The sequence below is a fragment of the Gracilinanus agilis genome, chromosome 5, assembly GCF_016433145.1.
Source record: "Gracilinanus agilis isolate LMUSP501 chromosome 5, AgileGrace, whole genome shotgun sequence".
NCBI lineage: Eukaryota > Metazoa > Chordata > Mammalia > Didelphimorphia > Didelphidae > Gracilinanus > Gracilinanus agilis.
The window spans coordinates 178,351,419-178,369,006 of record NC_058134.1 but is presented as its reverse complement, the minus strand read 5'-3'; the positions used below and the strand labels follow the sequence as shown (position 1 = coordinate 178,369,006).

Below are 17,588 nucleotides of genomic sequence, written 5' to 3'. Positions count from 1 at the left end.
TTGCTTTTTTGTTTCCAAATTATGAAAAGTTGGAGTTTGGTGGGGAGTTGAATGGCAAGGGCAAAGAGGATGAGAAAGGAAAAGAAAAGAATAAGCATTTATATAGTGCCTACCATGAGCTAGGCACTGCTCAGCTCTTTTATAAATATTCTATCTTGAAAGGCAAGTAACATGAGCCAGGAGCAGAGATCTGAGCAATATGACGTTGTTCCCTAGGTCAAAGTTAACCTTTTGTCACTCCTCAGATCACATGCTTGCTGCCTTTACATTTGCTTTGGAGCAGAGAATTAGTGAATATAGTGAACAAGATAATGGGGGAAATGTTCTTTAAGTAATCACTGACTCAAGTAAGATATAAAATAAACATTGATTCAGGAATCAAAAAACATAGGTTCTGGTCTCAGCTCTGTATTCAACTAGCTATGTGACATTGGAAAAGTAACTTCAGCTCTCTGGGTCTCAGTTTCCAAATTGGGACAATAAAAAATTTGGACTCTAATTCTTAGGTTCTTCTACCTCTAAAACTCTAATGATCCATGAATGAAAAAATATGAGAATTCTCATTTTCAATCTTGCCCTAAATGATAAATAAATGAAGCATTTATGAAGCCCTCATCATATGCAAAGCACTGGGGATACAAATACAAAAGTAAGATAGCCCTTGTTCTCAAGAAAATCATTTTCTGATCCTTCAAAGATTTAAAGTAAAAAGGAGAAAGCAAAAACAAAACCCACAAAGGTGGGATAAGGCAGAAGGGTTTTGAGCAAGAAGAAATAATAGAAGAATTAGACAGTAAAGGTGATAATAAATTCTAAGAGGGAATGTTGTTTTTTTTTAAATGCCCTTTAAAGAGTACTTCATCAGATAATTTTGTTCCATTATAGTCCCACTTTCTTCTAAAACTTTTTGCTTCAGTTCTTTTCTTGTCCCATTTATCTATTAATTTCAGAAATAGACAAGTTAATTATACCAGTTGTCTTTTCTAAGAAAGACATACAACAATTATACTTTTTAATCTTTAAAAGTTACCTTCTCTGCCTAACCACTTGGTAAAATCAGTCAGAGTTTCCCACTGGGTAGCATTCATATGGATATGCTCTCGATGACTGATATACTCATTGTATACAATGTTGTTGTGGACTCTCTTCGTGCCTAAAAACAGATACAGAGAAGTTAAATGTGGGAAAGATTATCAAACTGCAATTAGAAGGTACCTTGAATAACATAAGTTGCTTACCAAATCGTCTTCTAAGCAGTTCTAAAAAATCATTTCGAAACTCCCTTGGGGAAAAATAAAGGAAAATATTTAGATAATTTTGGCAAGATCCATATGAATAATGTCTTCCTGAAATTGAAGAGAAAAAAAATTAAATAAATTCCATTAAAATATCTGATACTACTATAAAACATTATATTTGAAACATATCAATAGTAATAAATGTACTGTACTGGTCAAATCACAGAATTTAGGTAGAGATTATAAGAGATGGTAATTTGGGGGTAAGACCACATAAAATATTTAAGATGAAGTGGTCAATTAGTAACATGGCTCTGACTTGTTAGGTTATAATGAATCTTGGCAGTGGGGTGGGGAAAATGAGACAGAAGGAAGGAAAAAAATCAATAAAATGTAGAAAATTGTTCAATCCCATCTCAGGGTCCTACCTAAATCTAATGTATCTTGCTTAGCCAATGAATAAATCTCAGTTTTGATGGTATCCTTAAGCCCACAACTAAAACTTAATTTTTTTTTAAACCTTTACATTCCTCCTTAGAATCAATACTAGATATTAGTTCCAAGGCAGAAGAGTGGGAAGGGCTAGGCAATGGGGGTTAAGTGACTTACCCAGGGTCACACAGCTAGGAAGTGTCTGAGGTCACATTCTCAATCTACTGAGCAACCTAGTTGCCCCCTAAAACTTGATTTTTAAAGGTAACCTTTTAAAAGTTCTCTGGACTCATTCTCACACAGAGAGTTACTTCCCAGAAATTGTTTCTTTCTGATCAAAAAGATTAACATGTAGCACCTAGATATAGCACCTAGATCCCTTTTTACTGTTGGTTTAGGAATAAATGCTTTTTTTTTTTTAATCACTTACCTTCTGTCCTTAGTATCAGTTCTAAGACTAAAGAGCAGCAAGAGCTAGGCAATGAGAATTAAGTAACTGCCCGAGGTCACACAGCTACAAAATGGCTAAGGCCAGATTTGAACAGAAATTCTACCCAATCCAGGCCTAGTGCTAAGATTAAACACTTTTACACCAATGGTTCAAATTTCAAAATTCACACTTCACCTAGAAATAAAAAAAGAGAAGAGCTGGCACAGTGGATAGTGTGTCAGGCCTGAAATCAGTAGGGCCTGGGTTCAAATCTTGCCTCAGATACTTCCTAGTTGTATAACCCTAGGCAAGTCACTTAACTTAATTTTCCTAGCCCTTGCCCTCCTGTCTTTCAGTTATTACTAAGGCAGAAGATAAAGGTTTAAAAAAAATGAGAAAGACTAGAAGTTTTCTGACTATATAAAAGACCAATAATTGTATTACATGATTACTTTAAGAGGGTTAGTAAAGAAATTTGAAATTTGGAAGGGATCTTAGTGACTATCTAGAGTCCCAGTGATATCCACTCTAACATACCCAACAAATTACTTTCCAGTTTAATGCCTGAAGACCTATAAGAAAGTAAACCATCAGCTCTCAAGACAACCCTTCCACTTTTATATAGTTCTAAATTGTTATTTTCTGACGTCAGCCTAAATTGGATTCTTTAGCACTTCCACCTATTGCTTCAGATACTTATGCTTCTGGAGCCAAACAAAACAAATCTAATCTAATCCCTATTCCACATTAACAGCTCTTCAGATATTTAAAGAAAGCTGTCTTCTCTCCTCCTCTCCAAACAACTTTCCCAAACCTTCTTTTTTCTACACTAGATATGTCCAATTCCTTTATGTGGCTCTCATATGAAATGAGCTCAAAGTCCTTGACCTCTCCAGACATTCTCCAGTTTATTAAGATCCTTCTTAAGTAGCAGTGCCCAGGATGGAAGACAAAACTGCTGAAAAGACCTAATGGTTTATAGTCTAATGGGGGAGACAAGATATATATAAATACAAACAAGCTATATTGGTATAAATAGAAAATAATTAGCAGAGGAAGGACACCAGGATTAAGAGGAGTGAAAAACTTCCTGTATAAGGTGAGATTTTAATTGGGACTTTAAAAAAAACAGAGGGGTCAGTAAGCAGAGATGAGGAAGGAGAGCACTCCAGGCATGAGAGATAACCAGAGAGAATGCCCAGAGCCAAGAGATGAGGTGTCTTGTTCATGGAACAGCCAAGAGGCCAGTGTCACTGGATCAAAGAATATATGTCACAGAGAAAGATGGAAGACTGAAAAGGTAGGAAAGGGCTATATTATGAAGGGCTTTGAATGCCAATAACAGTATTATGTATTTGTTCCAGGAGGCTACTAGGAGCCACCAGAGTTTATTGAGTAGAGTAATGACATGGTTTACCTGGGCTTTAGGAAATTCACTTCAGTGGATAGAGGAGAGATTGTCATGGGGAGAGACTTGAGGCAGGCATACAAATCACCAGGTTACTGCAATAGCCCAGGTGTGAGGTGATCAGGGCCTGCACAGATTGTTGGCAGTATTAGAAGAGAGAAGGACGCATATTTAAGAGATGCTGCAAAAAACAAATTGATAGGCCTTGGCAACAGAAAGGACATGGTGAGGCAGAGAAGGGTGAGATAGTGGGGAATCCTTGACTTCTAGGTTGTGAGTCTGAAGGACTGGGAAGTTGTACTCCTCTAAAGTAACAGGGAAGGTAGGAGTAGGGGAAAGAATGGGGAAATGGGTGGGAGGGGAGATTAATGAGTTCTGTTCTGGACATGTTTAGTTTAAAATTGTCTACTGGACATCTAGTTTGAGATATCTGAAAGGAAACTGGAGATGCAAGATTGGAGGTCAGGAGAGAGGCAGGATAGGGAGATTTGAGAATCATCAACATAATTGATAATTAAATCCATGGGAGCTGAGCAAGTGAAGTAGTATAGAGAGAGAAGAGGGCTCAGGACAGAAGCCTGAGAGACATCCAAGGTTAGAGAACACGGTCTAGATGAGCATATAGCAAAGGTCACTGAGAAAAAGCAGTAAGACAAGTAGGAGAATCAGGAGAGAATAGTGCCCAGAAAACCTAGAGAGGAGAAGGCAGTCAGCAGAGCCAAAGATCCTTTTGGATCCTGACTGTCTTCTATTAGTTAATCTGTTGTTCATATAATTTGAAAATTTGATGAATATCATCTCTGCTATTATTATATCCTTAATAAAAATGTTAAACAGCCTAGTTCTAAATAGAGATCCATTGAACATTCTGCAATAGTCTTCATGCCACACTGGCAGTGAACCATTAACAAATGCTCTTACAAATCTGGCCTTCCTATTAGTTCTGAATCCATCTGATCTAGTCTATACTCTGTCCACAACAATACCATAAAATACTGATCAATGCAATGACCAATCATGATTTTAGAAGACCAGTGAGGAAATACGCTATCAAAGATTCAAGATGAAAAATAAGAAATATATTTTCAGAAATGGTCATTGTGGAAATTTCTTTTGCTTGTCTATACATATTTGTAATAAAGGTTGTTTTGATTTTTTTTCTTCATTTCTTTTTAGTGTTTCCCATTCCTGAAAGATTCTCTATCCTCAACTTCACCTACTGCCTTCCCTGGCTTCCTTGAAGTTCCAAATAAAATCTAATCATAAGAAGTCTTTCCCAACCTCTTCTAATTCTAGGGTCTTCCGTCTGTTAATTATTTCCTATGTATCCTGCATGTAGTTTATTTGTATGTATTTATGTATGTATATATAAAAATATATGTATACACACACATTGTTATTGTTGTCTCTCCAATAGACTGTGAGCTCCTTGAGGACAAGGGTTGTCTTTTACTGTTGTTTATATCTCAACGCTTAGCACCCTGTTTAACACAAAGTAGATCCTTGATAAATGTATATTGATTGAATTTAGTGAGGTAAGTAGGTAGGTTCTAGATGGAAGGAAGGAAAGAGAAAAAAAGCACTAAGCAGTTCTTTTAAAATGCAAAGAAAAGAATATTAGAGCCAGTAAAGCCAGGGAAAAAAAAGAAAGACAAGCACATTTTAAAGAGAAATGAGTTATACAGTCAAAGTTTCATGTACAATTCTTTTTTTCTGTTTTACTACATTTATGAAAATAATCATTCATTTGTTCTGAAGTTTCAGGATAAAAATGATAAAAATGAATTAAGTTAAAAAAACAATAGCCTTAGAAACATTACCAAAACTTACTAAAATCTAGATAAATTCAATCTCTAGCCATTCTCTGACCTACCAATCTAATAACCCTGTCAAAAAAGGAAATAAGGCTAGTCTGATATAACCTGTTTTTATGAAGGAAGAGCTGGACAAGGGAAAAAACTATTTGACAAGAACCAAATAACATCACAGCCCATGCTTTTGAAGAAGTAAGTGGGTCACAAGTCTTGTGAATTGTAATAATTTCAGGTATAATAATTTTTGATGGATTACTCAGTTATGTTGATTGTTTTTCTTTAAGATAAATCATAAGAAATACTATTTGTTATAGGGGATGGCTCACTGGGGGAAGAAGGAATGCTAAAGGAAATTGGTGATGTTTTTAAAAAATCAGTTGTGATTAACTCTTTACAACTTCATTTGGGGTTTTCTTGACAAAGATACTAAAGTGGTTTGCCATTTATTTCTCTAGTTCATTCTATAGATGAGGAAACTGAAGCCAAGAGGGTTAAGTGACTTGCCCAGAGTCACACTACTTGTATTTGAGGCTGAATTTTAACTTGTGCCTTCCTGACACCATCTATGCAACCACTTAATTGCTCAATTAAATAATGTCTATTAAACACAGATATCTTTGAGATACTCACTCTGAAAAATAATCCATAAATTGCTGAGGATCTTCAGAAGCCAGAAGGAGCTGTCTCTGATGAGACTCTGACATGCAATGGCACTTAAAACCATTCTACAAAACAGAAATAATGGTGGTTAATTTTTTTGGGGGGCGGGGGGGGGAATCATCATACTAGGTACTAAATACCTGCCCACATTCTTCCCTGATTCAGAATAAGTCTCTCCTTTCCAAGGCATTAGTCTTTATATTATTCAAATCCTGGTTTTATTTATTCCTCTTCTTTTTATATCATTATCTTTCCATCTCCAATACTGGGAAAAAGAGAAGGAGAAAAATACTTTCCTTCAACACTGGTATATGGTTGAAATACTACCTTATTATCTACTTCTTGTTTTCCCTTCTTCAGAGAGGTGGTTTTTATATGTTCCTACTCCATTACACCAAAAGATTAGCCCTATTCTCTAGGTCCCTCTAAATTTGTTCTAGATGAATAATTCCTATTGTTACCCATTATTATTCTCCATAAGAATGATTTTTTTCTGAATATCTCTGGCAAAGTGATATTACCCATGCTCATGGTTTCATTGCCTGTATGAAGCTGATCTCAAAATGTGTAACTCTAGCTTTACCCTTCAATACACATAAATCCTGCCTGCTAGGTAGATATTCTAAAATTCAATGTGTCAGAAACTGTCTTCAAACTTGGTTCTCTCCATAATTTCTCATTTCAATTAAACATATTAAGCTCAGAAACTGTCTTCAAACTTGGTTCTCTCCATAATTTCTCATTTCAATTAAACATATTAAGCTCCTACTATGTATATAATATGTTAGATGCTAGAATAAAAAGATAAAAAGAGAATAGTCTCTGCCCTCAAAGAATTTACATTCTTCTGCAAAATTCAGTATATACACAAATACAAAATAAGATGAAGATTAGGTGGATCAGGGAAGGCTTTAACAGAGCTGAGCCTTGACAGAGTTAAGAGTTCAGGGTAAGAGCTGAAAAAATAGAGGGCAATAAAGGCCTCTATCATTTTTCTTATACAGGAAGGAAAGAGGAATTGTTCCCCACTGTATACAGCATCACATTGATGAAAAGAACCTAAGTGGACATCTTGTCCAACTTTAATCCAAAAAACAAGAATCCCTTCTACAACAAATACAATAAATGATAATCAAACCTGTCTGAAAATCTTTAATGTACCTCCAAAGGCTATCCAATTCTAGACATTGCTATGGTATGTCTCCAGTGCCATTACCATCTGGGTGGTTATCCTCCAGATACATTCAAGCTTATCAATCTCCATCCTAAAATACTAGACCCAGAATCCAATATAGGAATAGGGCAGTGATGGTAAACCTATAGCACAGGTACCAAAGATGGCACACAGAGCATTCTGTGAGCGTGTGCACTGCTTTTCTCCACCCCCCCAACCCAGAGTTCATTACTAGAAAGGTAGAGGGACTTGCTCCCTTCCCCCTCCTCACAGTGACTGATGACATATTTTCACATCACCCACCCCTCTGCCCAACAGCCCAGTGAAAACACTTTCTCCCTCCTCAGGGTGGAGGGGCATAGTACTCCGCCTGAGGGGTAGGGGTGGGGGCCCAGCACTCAGTTTCTAAAAGGTTTACCTACACTAGAACAGGGGAATGGAACAAGCATGTATTAAGCACCTACTTACTATGTATCAAGAACTGTACTAACAGTATATAGTTAGTAATTTCAGAATACCTGTTTTACAAATTCCAAAGGTAAATGTTGCAAAATTATAATGCACAAGCACAGCTCAAAAAAAAAAGGGTTATGTGTTGTTTCTAGCTCACCCCTTTGCAAAAGTAAATGGTTCTCAAGAATTGTACACTGCAATAATTTCAAAATGTTTGATGGATTAATAAATTATGCTGATTTTTTTTCCTTTAGAATAAATCTTAAGAAATACTATTTGTAATGTGGGATCGCTCTCTGGAAGGATTTAACAAATTTTATCTCATTAAATTCTCACAACAATCCCGGAAGGTAGGTTGCATCATTTCACAGTTGAAGAAACTAAGACTCTAGACATGTCTATACATATACAGATATACTATCTATCTATCTATATCTATATATCTATATCTATATATACATATATACACACACATGCACACGCGCGCACACACACACACACACACACACACACATTCATTTACATATTTGTCTCCTCCATTAAAATGTCTGTTGAAGGAAGGGGCTGGTTTTACCTACTTTATCTCTAATATTTAGCAAAGTGCCTGTCTGAAATACAGCAGGCATTTAATTAAAGGCTAGAGTGACTGACCAAGTCAAAGTAGAATGGAACCTTCAACAAGGATACTATGTTTCCCTTAAATAGCCTCATATGATACAATTTTTTGGTTTAACTTTGACTGATGACTTACATTGAGCTTTCCTTCCACTAAAAACCTCAATTCTTTTTGAAAAGAAGAATTATTTAGGCTCATCTCCCCCAACCTATATTTATACAGCTTATTGTTGATGAGGCGTTTCATAGAAAGAGAGACCTCTGAGTTCATCTAGTTCAAAACTGAGGCTAAATTAAAGTTAAAAGACCTGCTCAACAGCACATATAGCAGAATTAGTATTCTAAACCTGCCTCTCCAATCATAATGGTTGTTCTACCACACCATGCTTCCTCTTGGAACTTGCCCTGAAATCAATTGCTTTTAAATTACAAAATGTCATTGAAAACAATATTCCTCAATTGGAGAAGAGCTGAGAATTTTAAAAATAAGAAATTATCAAGAAGTGAAAGCCAAAATGATAGGAGAAATAAGAAAGCTAGGCTAAAAATGATCTTTAAGGGTGTTCCCAGCTATAAAACTCATTAGGTCAAAAAAATCTGAGACTTTCTAAAGAAGGAAGGGTACTGTTTACATAGGGTAGCCATAAAAAGGAGATTATATTTTATTATTATAAAAGATGACATGCAAATATACTTTTAACCCTCTTAAAGCTGGGGGGGGGGGGCGCGGAATGAAAACCACCAACAAATCAGTTTAAAATCTGAGCTGAAATTTGAACCTCTGTCTCCAAATGCAGCAATCTTTCCACTATACCACAGCAGTATCTTATATAGAAAATCATTTTGTTTCTCGATTGAGGTAGAGCTAAAAGAAAATATTTAGTCTACAACCATAATCCCAGAAAAATCAATGATGAAGAATGATATCCACCTCCTGACAGAAAAATGATGGACTCAAATTGCAGAATGAGACATAAATTTTCTGACACAACCAATAAGAGAATTTGTTTGGCTTTATGACAGCTATGTTAGAATGTTTTGTTTTTCTTTCTTTTCAACTTGTGGGGGGGAAAGAAGAGAACTGAGAATAGGGTTGCCAAAAAGAAAAAAGGACAGTCATTAGGTGGCTTTTACATGTTGATAATTACTATATAATTTTTTAAAAAGAAGCTCTCCATAGTAAAGTCTCGGTTTTATATACAACTCTCTGTTCTGGATAAAAGTGCTCTGGTAAATTGATGTTTGTGAAGTTCAGAGTAAAACAGAATGGGAGTAGGGGAGAAGTGCTTTCCTTCTGTTTATTATTTCCTACTAATCCTCAAGTCCCAACTTAAATCCCACCTTCTACTGAAGGCCTTCCCCAAACCTGAGGCCTTCCCCCAAACCTAGTGCCTTCCCTATTATTTACTTATTCTATACCAAGCTTGCTTTGTATATTTGCATGTTGTCTCCTCCATAAGCTCCTTGAGGGCTCACAGGGGCTGTCTTTTGCCTCTTTTTGAATCTCCAGTGCTTAACTCAGTGCCTGGAATACAGCAAGAGTTTCATAAATGTTTCTAGCTTTACTGAAGCGTTAAAGTCCTCCCCAAACAAGTCTCACATGGGTATCACTCATTTTGCGGCCTCTGTGAGCCCGGACCCTCAGCGCTGGGACTCGATCTCCAGAGTCCTTAAGGCCCCTCCGGGTGCGAGGTGCGCGCCCAGCTTAGGCTACCCACTCACCTCATCTCGGCACTGCTTCTGGCACATTTGGCAATACCACCGCAGCTTCTGGAGCCCTTTGGATTTGATCCGGTTAGCGATGGCCTTGGGGGTAAGAAAATCGGATTTCCCCATGGTAAGGAGCTAAGGGAACCACAACAAGTACTCCTCGGTTCCCAGCGCCCAACACAGTATAAACCGCAGGGCTCACCGGAAGCAGAACAGCGTCGGGGAGGGGTCAACGAGGGGTGGGGAGGGACCGAGAAAGACTGAGAAACCTAGGGAGGGAGTACTGGGAGCTGATATCGAAATATCGCGAGGATTTGAGAGGGACAAATGCTAGAGAAAAGGGGTAGGAGGAGCGGTCGGTGCATGCGCACTAAGGTCTGTCTGGCCGACCTTCAGCAGCGCTGGTGGCACCATGTTTTGTAGAGCTACTATCGCCAGCTCCTCCGCCTGGGCTCTGCAGCCGCAATGGTACGCGACCCTCGAGAAGCAGGAGAGGGGGCAGTGTGGTAGGGGGGTGTTGAAGTGCGTGGGGATTGGAAGCTGGGACGGTAGAGCTTTGAGGACGTGGCAGGGTAAGGGTGGAGGAGGGCCGTGGGACCCGGGCTAGGCCTCTTTCTCCGAGGCGAGGAGGCCCCAGGAAGCCCAGACTTGCAGGATGAGCCGGAGGACGGGGAAGGTCACCCAAGGTGTCGCAGACCAGAAGTCGGTTCAGCTAGTCTGAAGAGCCTAACCCAGATGGGTGAGGGAAGGGATGACCCTGAACCTCAGGCTTTAAGAGCTGTATGGATGAGGCCGCCAACGAGAGATGTCTGGAGCCCCGAAGAGACGAACGTGCAGAAGCTGCCCTCAATGCTAAAGGAAGTTCAAAGGTCCAGGTTAAGCACGACTTTGTGCTTTGCACATAGTAAGCACTTTATGATGTGCTTGTTGAATTAAGAGTTAGGAATTCAAAATGAGAGAAAAATTACAGATTTTAAATGTCCTTGTGAAAGAGAGAATCCAAAGAGCTCCCTGTGGTTTTTAAGGATTCTTGTTTAAGACAGGCAGTGCTTAAGACATTTATACTTATTGAATAAGAAGTAGGTATCCAAAAGGAGAAGTATTGTTGTTTTTAAGGGTTCTTGTGCAAGGGAGAAATACTGTGGTGGTTAAGGATTCTTGTTTGAGGTAGACAATGCTTAAGACCTATGCTTATTGAGTTAGAAGTTTGGCATCCAAAAAGAGAGAGATGTTGTGTTGTTTTTTTTTAGGATTTTTATGTAAGAAAGAGCCCCAAACTGAAGAATACCGTGTTTTTTAAGGATTTTTGTGTAAAGGAGAGTACTTGGGAATATTATGCTTATTGAAGTAAGTTAGATACCCAAAGAGGGAGAAATACTGAGATTTTTAAGCTTCGGGAAGAGAGATAGAAGCTATAGTTTGGATACTGGAAAACAGTTAGGATTTTTCAAGAAGTTATGTAGAAGACTTCCTTAGGAAGGTCACAAAGTACTGTACTAAGTAAGGCAGTTACATTCTAGGGGTCTGGGAGCATAATGGATGTGTCATTGTTTGCTGCCACACAGATTAGTGCTGTTAGGAGTTTTGAGAATATGTTCATGAACTCCTGTGGTTCTTGGGCAAATTCTTTGGAAGCAGTAATAAAGATAAAGGTATTAAAATGCTGGCATACAGGTATTATGCAAAACCTGGAAGAATTTAGACATCTTTTGCAAAGGAAGAAATTGCATTCCTTTCCATAGAAAGTTTCAAGTTTTACAGTGTTTTTAAGGGGAATGAGGGATGTTGCACTATTTATTGACTGTATGAAGTAGAAATGTGTGAAAGATATTGGTTACTTTTTAATTTTCCTGTAAGCAACTGATTTGTAATAAAAGGGGTGAGAGATTGTCAGAACTGTGGCATAGTTAAATCCTTAGAGCTGTATAGATTTGTAGATTATGATTTATCGTGACATTTGAGAAGTAATTTTCTCAATCTAGAAAATATTCAAATAAATGATTATGTATATGAGTCCCAGGGGTCAGTGTAGGTCAACCTGTTCGGAGACATAACAAAATAGTTGTTAAGAAAAAATATTGTATCCGTTGTGTTCTATTAATATCACTTTTTAAAATTTATATGAATTTTTATTATTATTTACAATAGATGAATAAATTTTATAATTTATTATAGTTAAACCAGTATGAAAGGTCTTTTGAAACCAAGGTCATAATAATGTACTTAATGTAGAATCCTTGATCTAAACTTTAACTGTAACCAAGAGAATCTCGTTTTTAAAATCTAGTTTAAACTAGGACCCTCGTTTTGAAATCCAAATTAATCATACAGTTAAAGACTTAAGAGCTGGGAAAAACCTTAGAAACCATCTTGTCTAATGCCTTAATTTGACAGATGAAGGAAATAGACCCAGAGCAGAATTGGGATTTAAACCTGAATCCAGGACTTTTAAGTTTGTTCTAGTGATTATGTTGAAAACTCAAATCTAGAGTCCTATCTACGGTAGTATTTTTTTTTTAAACCATACCTTCTGTCTTAGAATCAATACTGTATATTGGTTCCGAGGCGGAAGAGTGGTAAGGGCTAGGCAATGGGGGTTAAATGACTTGCCCAGGGCCACACAGCTAGGAAATGTCTGAGGTCAGAGTTGAACCTAGGACCTCCTGTCTCTTGGCCTGGCTTTCAATCCACTGAGCTACCCAGCTGCCCCCAACAGTAGTGTTTTTAACACTGGTTTGAGATCTACAGGTCAGGAGTTCACTAAGCACCACTGTACACAAAGCTTGTCATATCATATTCCTATTTGTTTCAGCTCATCTCCCACCACAGTTGTTTTCTCCTGTCTTTCCTAATTTGTTCTTTCTTGTTAATAGTTAACCTGCTTTTGAGATTTAAAACTTGAAGAAATTATGTCCCTGGATGCATGTTTAACCATGTAGGGAAACCATGTAGGGAAAAAAGAACGTCTGTCCTACAGAAAAATGATGAGGTGTTTACTTAAATCTCATTTATATAATTACAGATTGAATTGATTTTAAATTATCTTTTTGCCATTGGCTCTTGTAGACACTTTCTACCTTTTAAAGATTTTATCATTGCTTTTTTTTTTTCCTTAAAAAAAAGTTACAGTATACAAACAAAAAATGTACTATTGCTATTTGTGGCTATTAATAAATGATAATGCCAAATTAAGACAGCTTTTAGTCCGAAAAAGTTTTTTATGTATTACACATTGGATCATCATGATAACCATGTTAAAAGAAGGTGGTACAGGTATTATCCCTATTTGCAGATGCATTAGGCTCTATTGCTACTTCCACTATGCCACATTAAGAATTTCATTTTGTCAATCCTTGAAGTTTAGCACTGTACCACTTTATTAAAAGAAGAGTTAGAGAAAAGACAAAAATCATTAAATGAGAGAGTTGATTATGTATCTTTGTGCTAAAAGTATGAGAGTGTATAACCCAGATAGTTCAGTAAGTGAATCAGTGAGTTGGTAACAAAACATTGTGTGGGGGCAGCTAAGTAGCTCAGTGGATAGAAAGCCAGGCCTAGAAACAGAAGGTCCTGGGTTCACCTGTGGCCTCAATCACTTCCTACTATGTGATCCTGAGCAAATTGTTTAACCTCAGTTGCCAAGCCCTTACTACTCTTCTGCCTTAGAACCAAGAACTAAGACAAAAGTAAGTGTAATTTTTTTAAATGTATAACCCAGATAGATCAGTGAGTGAATCAATGAGTTGGTAACAAACATAATCAGAGCCAAGGCTCTGAAAATGCCATCTTTCCCTTCTCAAGTTCTAGTCTTCAAGGTCTCACTCCATACCTTTTCATTTCTATAGCCTCTTATAATTGCAACCCTCAAAAGGGTAAGCCTGGTTTTAATTCAATAAAGCAATTTTTTTTAAGTCTTTCTGTATGCAAAAAACTCTGTAGATGCTTGGGTTAGCATAGGTCTTAAGGGCATCCACAGTCTTCACTTTTTCACATACCCTCAGTGCTTTGGATAAAATATTATCAATTTGATTTTCAGGGGTTAGTGGATGTCAGTGTATTTGAAGATATGACAAAATAGTTGTTGGTGGGTTTTTTTATGTTTAATTTTTTTTTTCTTTCTTTCATTCACATGAAAAGTAGTCCTTGCCTTCAGGGAGCTTATATGGGCTTAGGAAATAAGTAAAATACAAGATTTAGTTGTTAAGAGAGTCATAAATGAGGGGGGGTCTCAAAACATTTTTTAAATGTTTTGGTAATTTGCCAAAAATTGTTTTTGATCATTTTGTAAAAGAGATAGTGCTCTTTTGCTCTTCATATTACTAGATCTAACACCTAGAGGTATCAGGAAGGAGGCAGTACTTAAGATGGCATGTGAAAGGAATCTAAAAATTTCAAAAGGTAGATATGAAAAGAGTTCATTCTAACACAAATGGGACATGAAATGATGGATATGAGGATAAATCTGGAAAAGTAATTTGGGGTCAAACTGAGGGTTTTAAGTGTTAGATGGTTTATCTCAGGAGTAATAAGGAGTCACTCAAGCAAGACAGTTGCATTTTCTTAGAAATGGCTTTCTTTTTTGGCAATTTGGTTATAGAGGGGAATGTGCTGGAGGGACCGGAAATGGGGAAACCACTTAATAAGCTCTTAAGGTAGTCTATTTGATGAAAGCCTGTTTTAAAACTGGCTATGTACAGCAATGCAATGATCCAGGACAATTCTGAGAGACTGGTGAGAAAGAACACTATCCACATTCAGAGGAAGAACTGTGGGAGTAGAAACACAGAAGAAAAATAACTGCTTGATCACATGGGTTGATGGGGATATGATTGGGGATATCAACTCTAAAGGATCACCCTAGTACAAATATCAATAATATGGAAATAGGTCCTGATCAATGACACATGTAAAACCTAGTGGAATTGCGTGTTGGCTACAGTAGGGGGTTGGGAGGAGGGGAGGGAAAGAACATGAATCCTGTAACTATGGAAAAGGTGATTTAAAAAAAGGAGTGTCTATGTATAGGAAGAAGGGAAAGAATACAAGAGATGAGACTTGACCTTTTATTGGATTTGAACAGTGAAGGGCAGTGATAGGTTGAAGATGGTTCCATGTTTGAGAACCTTGAGCGATATGTAGGAAGGACTAGGGAGTAAGTAACTAAACAAAAAATAAGGAAATTTGAAAAATGGACTTAGCAAGAGATAATATGAGGTGTGCTGAGTTTGAAATACTGTTAATGATTTTCAGGTAGAAATATGGAACTCAAGTTTGTAAGAGGGAGATTTTAGGTATTTTATAGGTATATAATTAAAGTGTGGCTGCCAGGAATCAATTCAGATTGATTCCATAATTAAAATAGACCCAAGTCTGGATCCGATTTAAGGTAGTTATTTCCAATTAGGAAGGTAAAAGGTAGGGAAATAGAGAGAGGGAGAGGCTATCCAGGGATGGAGAGAGAAGGTTAAAAGGCTAAATAATTAGGCTACAAGCCACAAGGCCTAGCAATCAGATAGGCCAGAGCCTACTTAAGGTAGTGTCTGAAAAAACGCCAAGGTAGGCCAAGGAAGTCAGTCTAATTTACCCACGTGACCATTCAGAGTAGAAGCTGCCTGAGGTCTCCTCTGAGATCCTTCAGTGCCAAGTTCAAAGCAGGAACTTTCTTTTTACTTAGCAGGAAGTAACCAACATACTTCAAGAGATAGTGTCACTTCCCGTGGGTCCACCTCTAATTCAAGTGGACAAATGAAAGCCTCTACACTGATTTGGACTGCCCAAAGGACAGTCCCTTGTTCTTGATTTGTTACTTATTGTCACGTGGGGGTAACTCCATTCCCCCTCCCCACTAAGGGAGGTGGGGATGACATCATCTCGGGTAGGTAGAGTTTTGGACTAGAGCTAATTCTATTTACGCAAGTTCAGGAGATAGATAGATAGATAGATAGATAGATAGATAGATAGATAGATAGATAGATAGATAGATAGATAGATAGATAGATAGATAGATAGATATTTAGACATACTCTACTTAGAAATAGCAAACCCATGGCCACAAATCTAATCACCCTCAGGGAAGAGTTAAAAAGAAGAAAAAAATGGTACCAAGACACTTTGGGGATACTCTTACTTAGGAGATGGTTGAAATACCCAGTATGACAGACACAAGCAGATAGAAAGCACAGTGAACCAGTAGAGTAGTGTTTTGAAAGCAAATATCTATGAATGTCAGCAATGTGAAAAGTGTGTGGTGAAGAGGTCAAGAAAGATAAGGACTATGACTGTCGAACTTAAACATTAATGGTCATCTTGGGGCTAGCACTTTCATTCAAATTTGAAATTATGTATGGAGGATGAGGAATGGGTAGTATAAAAGTGAACACAGTGAGTTTAAAAGACTTTCTAGGTTTTCAGCTGTAAAAGGGAGAGATATAAGACATCAAGGTCAAATGTAAGTTGTTGTTGTTGTTGTTGTTGTTGTTGTTGTTGTTGTTGTTGTTTAAATTTACTGGTGACCTGGATATATTTATAACTCTGGGATAGGTAGCTGATAAGCATATTGAACATTAAAGATGGAATGATCACAAGATTGGGGAAGGGAGGCCTCAACTTACCTGCTGGCCAGCTATGATTATGAATATTTTCTCCCTGCCCTCCTCCCCCACCCCCATCAGATTCCTATTCAAAAACCTCTTCAAGACATAATTTTTTTTTTTTTTTAATTTTAAACCCTTAACTTCTGTGTATTGACTTATAGGTGGAAGATTGGTAAGGGTAGGCAATGGGGGTCAAGTGACTTGCCCAGGGTCACACAGCTGGGAAGAAGACATAATTTTTTAAGCATGACATCAACCAAGCAAAAACTATGCAGTGCCTGCTTATCTGAAAGGGCTTTTACTGCTGAACTGTCATCAAGAAAGTCTTCAAAAAATGCAGATAGTTCTCTACCACCTCCATCTACCCCTCTTTCCTTCCCACTCACCACTGTTAAGCCACAGTTCTTGGAATGTTATCTGCATTGATGAAGTCAATATATCCATACTAATGATCCTATGGGTAATGAGGACTAAAAATTTGGTGTATTTCTTAAACACCAAAATGAGGGTTAGATAATCTCTAGTAATAAATGTCATTAAATCTATCACCACTCCTCTTATGTGCCTCTAATCTTTTTGTAGTTCTTGTTCAATCATTTCCAACTCTTCATAACCCAAATTGTGATTTCCTTAGCAATAATATTGGAGTGATTTGCCATTTTCTTCTACGGCACATTTTACAGACAAGGAAACTGAAACAAGAGTTAAGCTATTTACCCAGGGCCACACATCTAGTCAGTGTCTAGGGCCAGATTTGAGCTCATAAAGATGGGTCTTTCTAAGTAAAGACCTGTGATCTTTCCACTATGCCACATAACTGCTCCCTCATCTTTTTTTTTTTTTTTTCCATTTAGTGTATTAGACTTGTGGCTAGTAGCTCTTAAATAGATTAACAGTAGTACTTAAGAGTGAATAGAAGCTCTCATTTGATAAAGCTCAATACTGACAAATGAATTTCTGAAATTTTTAAAAATAACTTTCTTATTTGATTGTGACATGAAAATAGAAATCATATAATACATGTTATAACCCAGATTGAATTGCTTGTCAGCTCTAGGAGA

The 17,588-nt window shown here is 37.4% G+C and overlaps 2 protein-coding genes across 5 annotated transcripts in view; one reads left to right on the top strand and one right to left on the bottom strand.

The window, feature by feature from the left end:
• KIN (Kin17 DNA and RNA binding protein) overlaps positions 1-10,098 on the bottom strand; it is a 33,163-nt gene extending 23,065 nt beyond the window's left edge. Inside the window, exons 1-4 of one of the 2 annotated variants that reach the window (XM_044677744.1) lie at positions 9,947-10,098; positions 5,953-6,047; positions 1,239-1,282; positions 1,031-1,153 (exon numbers count right to left, since the gene is read on the bottom strand). In XM_044677744.1, coding sequence (XP_044533679.1) covers positions 1,031-1,153; positions 1,239-1,282; positions 5,953-6,047; positions 9,947-10,060 — 376 coding nt within the window. In that variant the 5' untranslated portion in view covers positions 10,061-10,098. Of the gene's footprint in view, positions 1-1,030; positions 1,154-1,238; positions 1,283-3,517; positions 3,631-5,952; positions 6,048-9,946 lie in introns of those variants that run through there. The other variant, XM_044677745.1, reaches the window with a different exon arrangement.
• Positions 10,099-10,305: 207 nt separating this feature from the next.
• ATP5F1C (ATP synthase F1 subunit gamma) overlaps positions 10,306-17,588 on the top strand; it is a 31,148-nt gene continuing 23,865 nt past the window's right edge. For all 3 annotated transcript variants that reach the window (XM_044677543.1, XM_044677542.1, XM_044677544.1), the window contains exon 1: positions 10,306-10,402. In XM_044677543.1, coding sequence (XP_044533478.1) covers positions 10,347-10,402 — 56 coding nt within the window. In that variant the 5' untranslated portion in view covers positions 10,306-10,346. The remainder of the gene's footprint in view (positions 10,403-17,588) is intronic.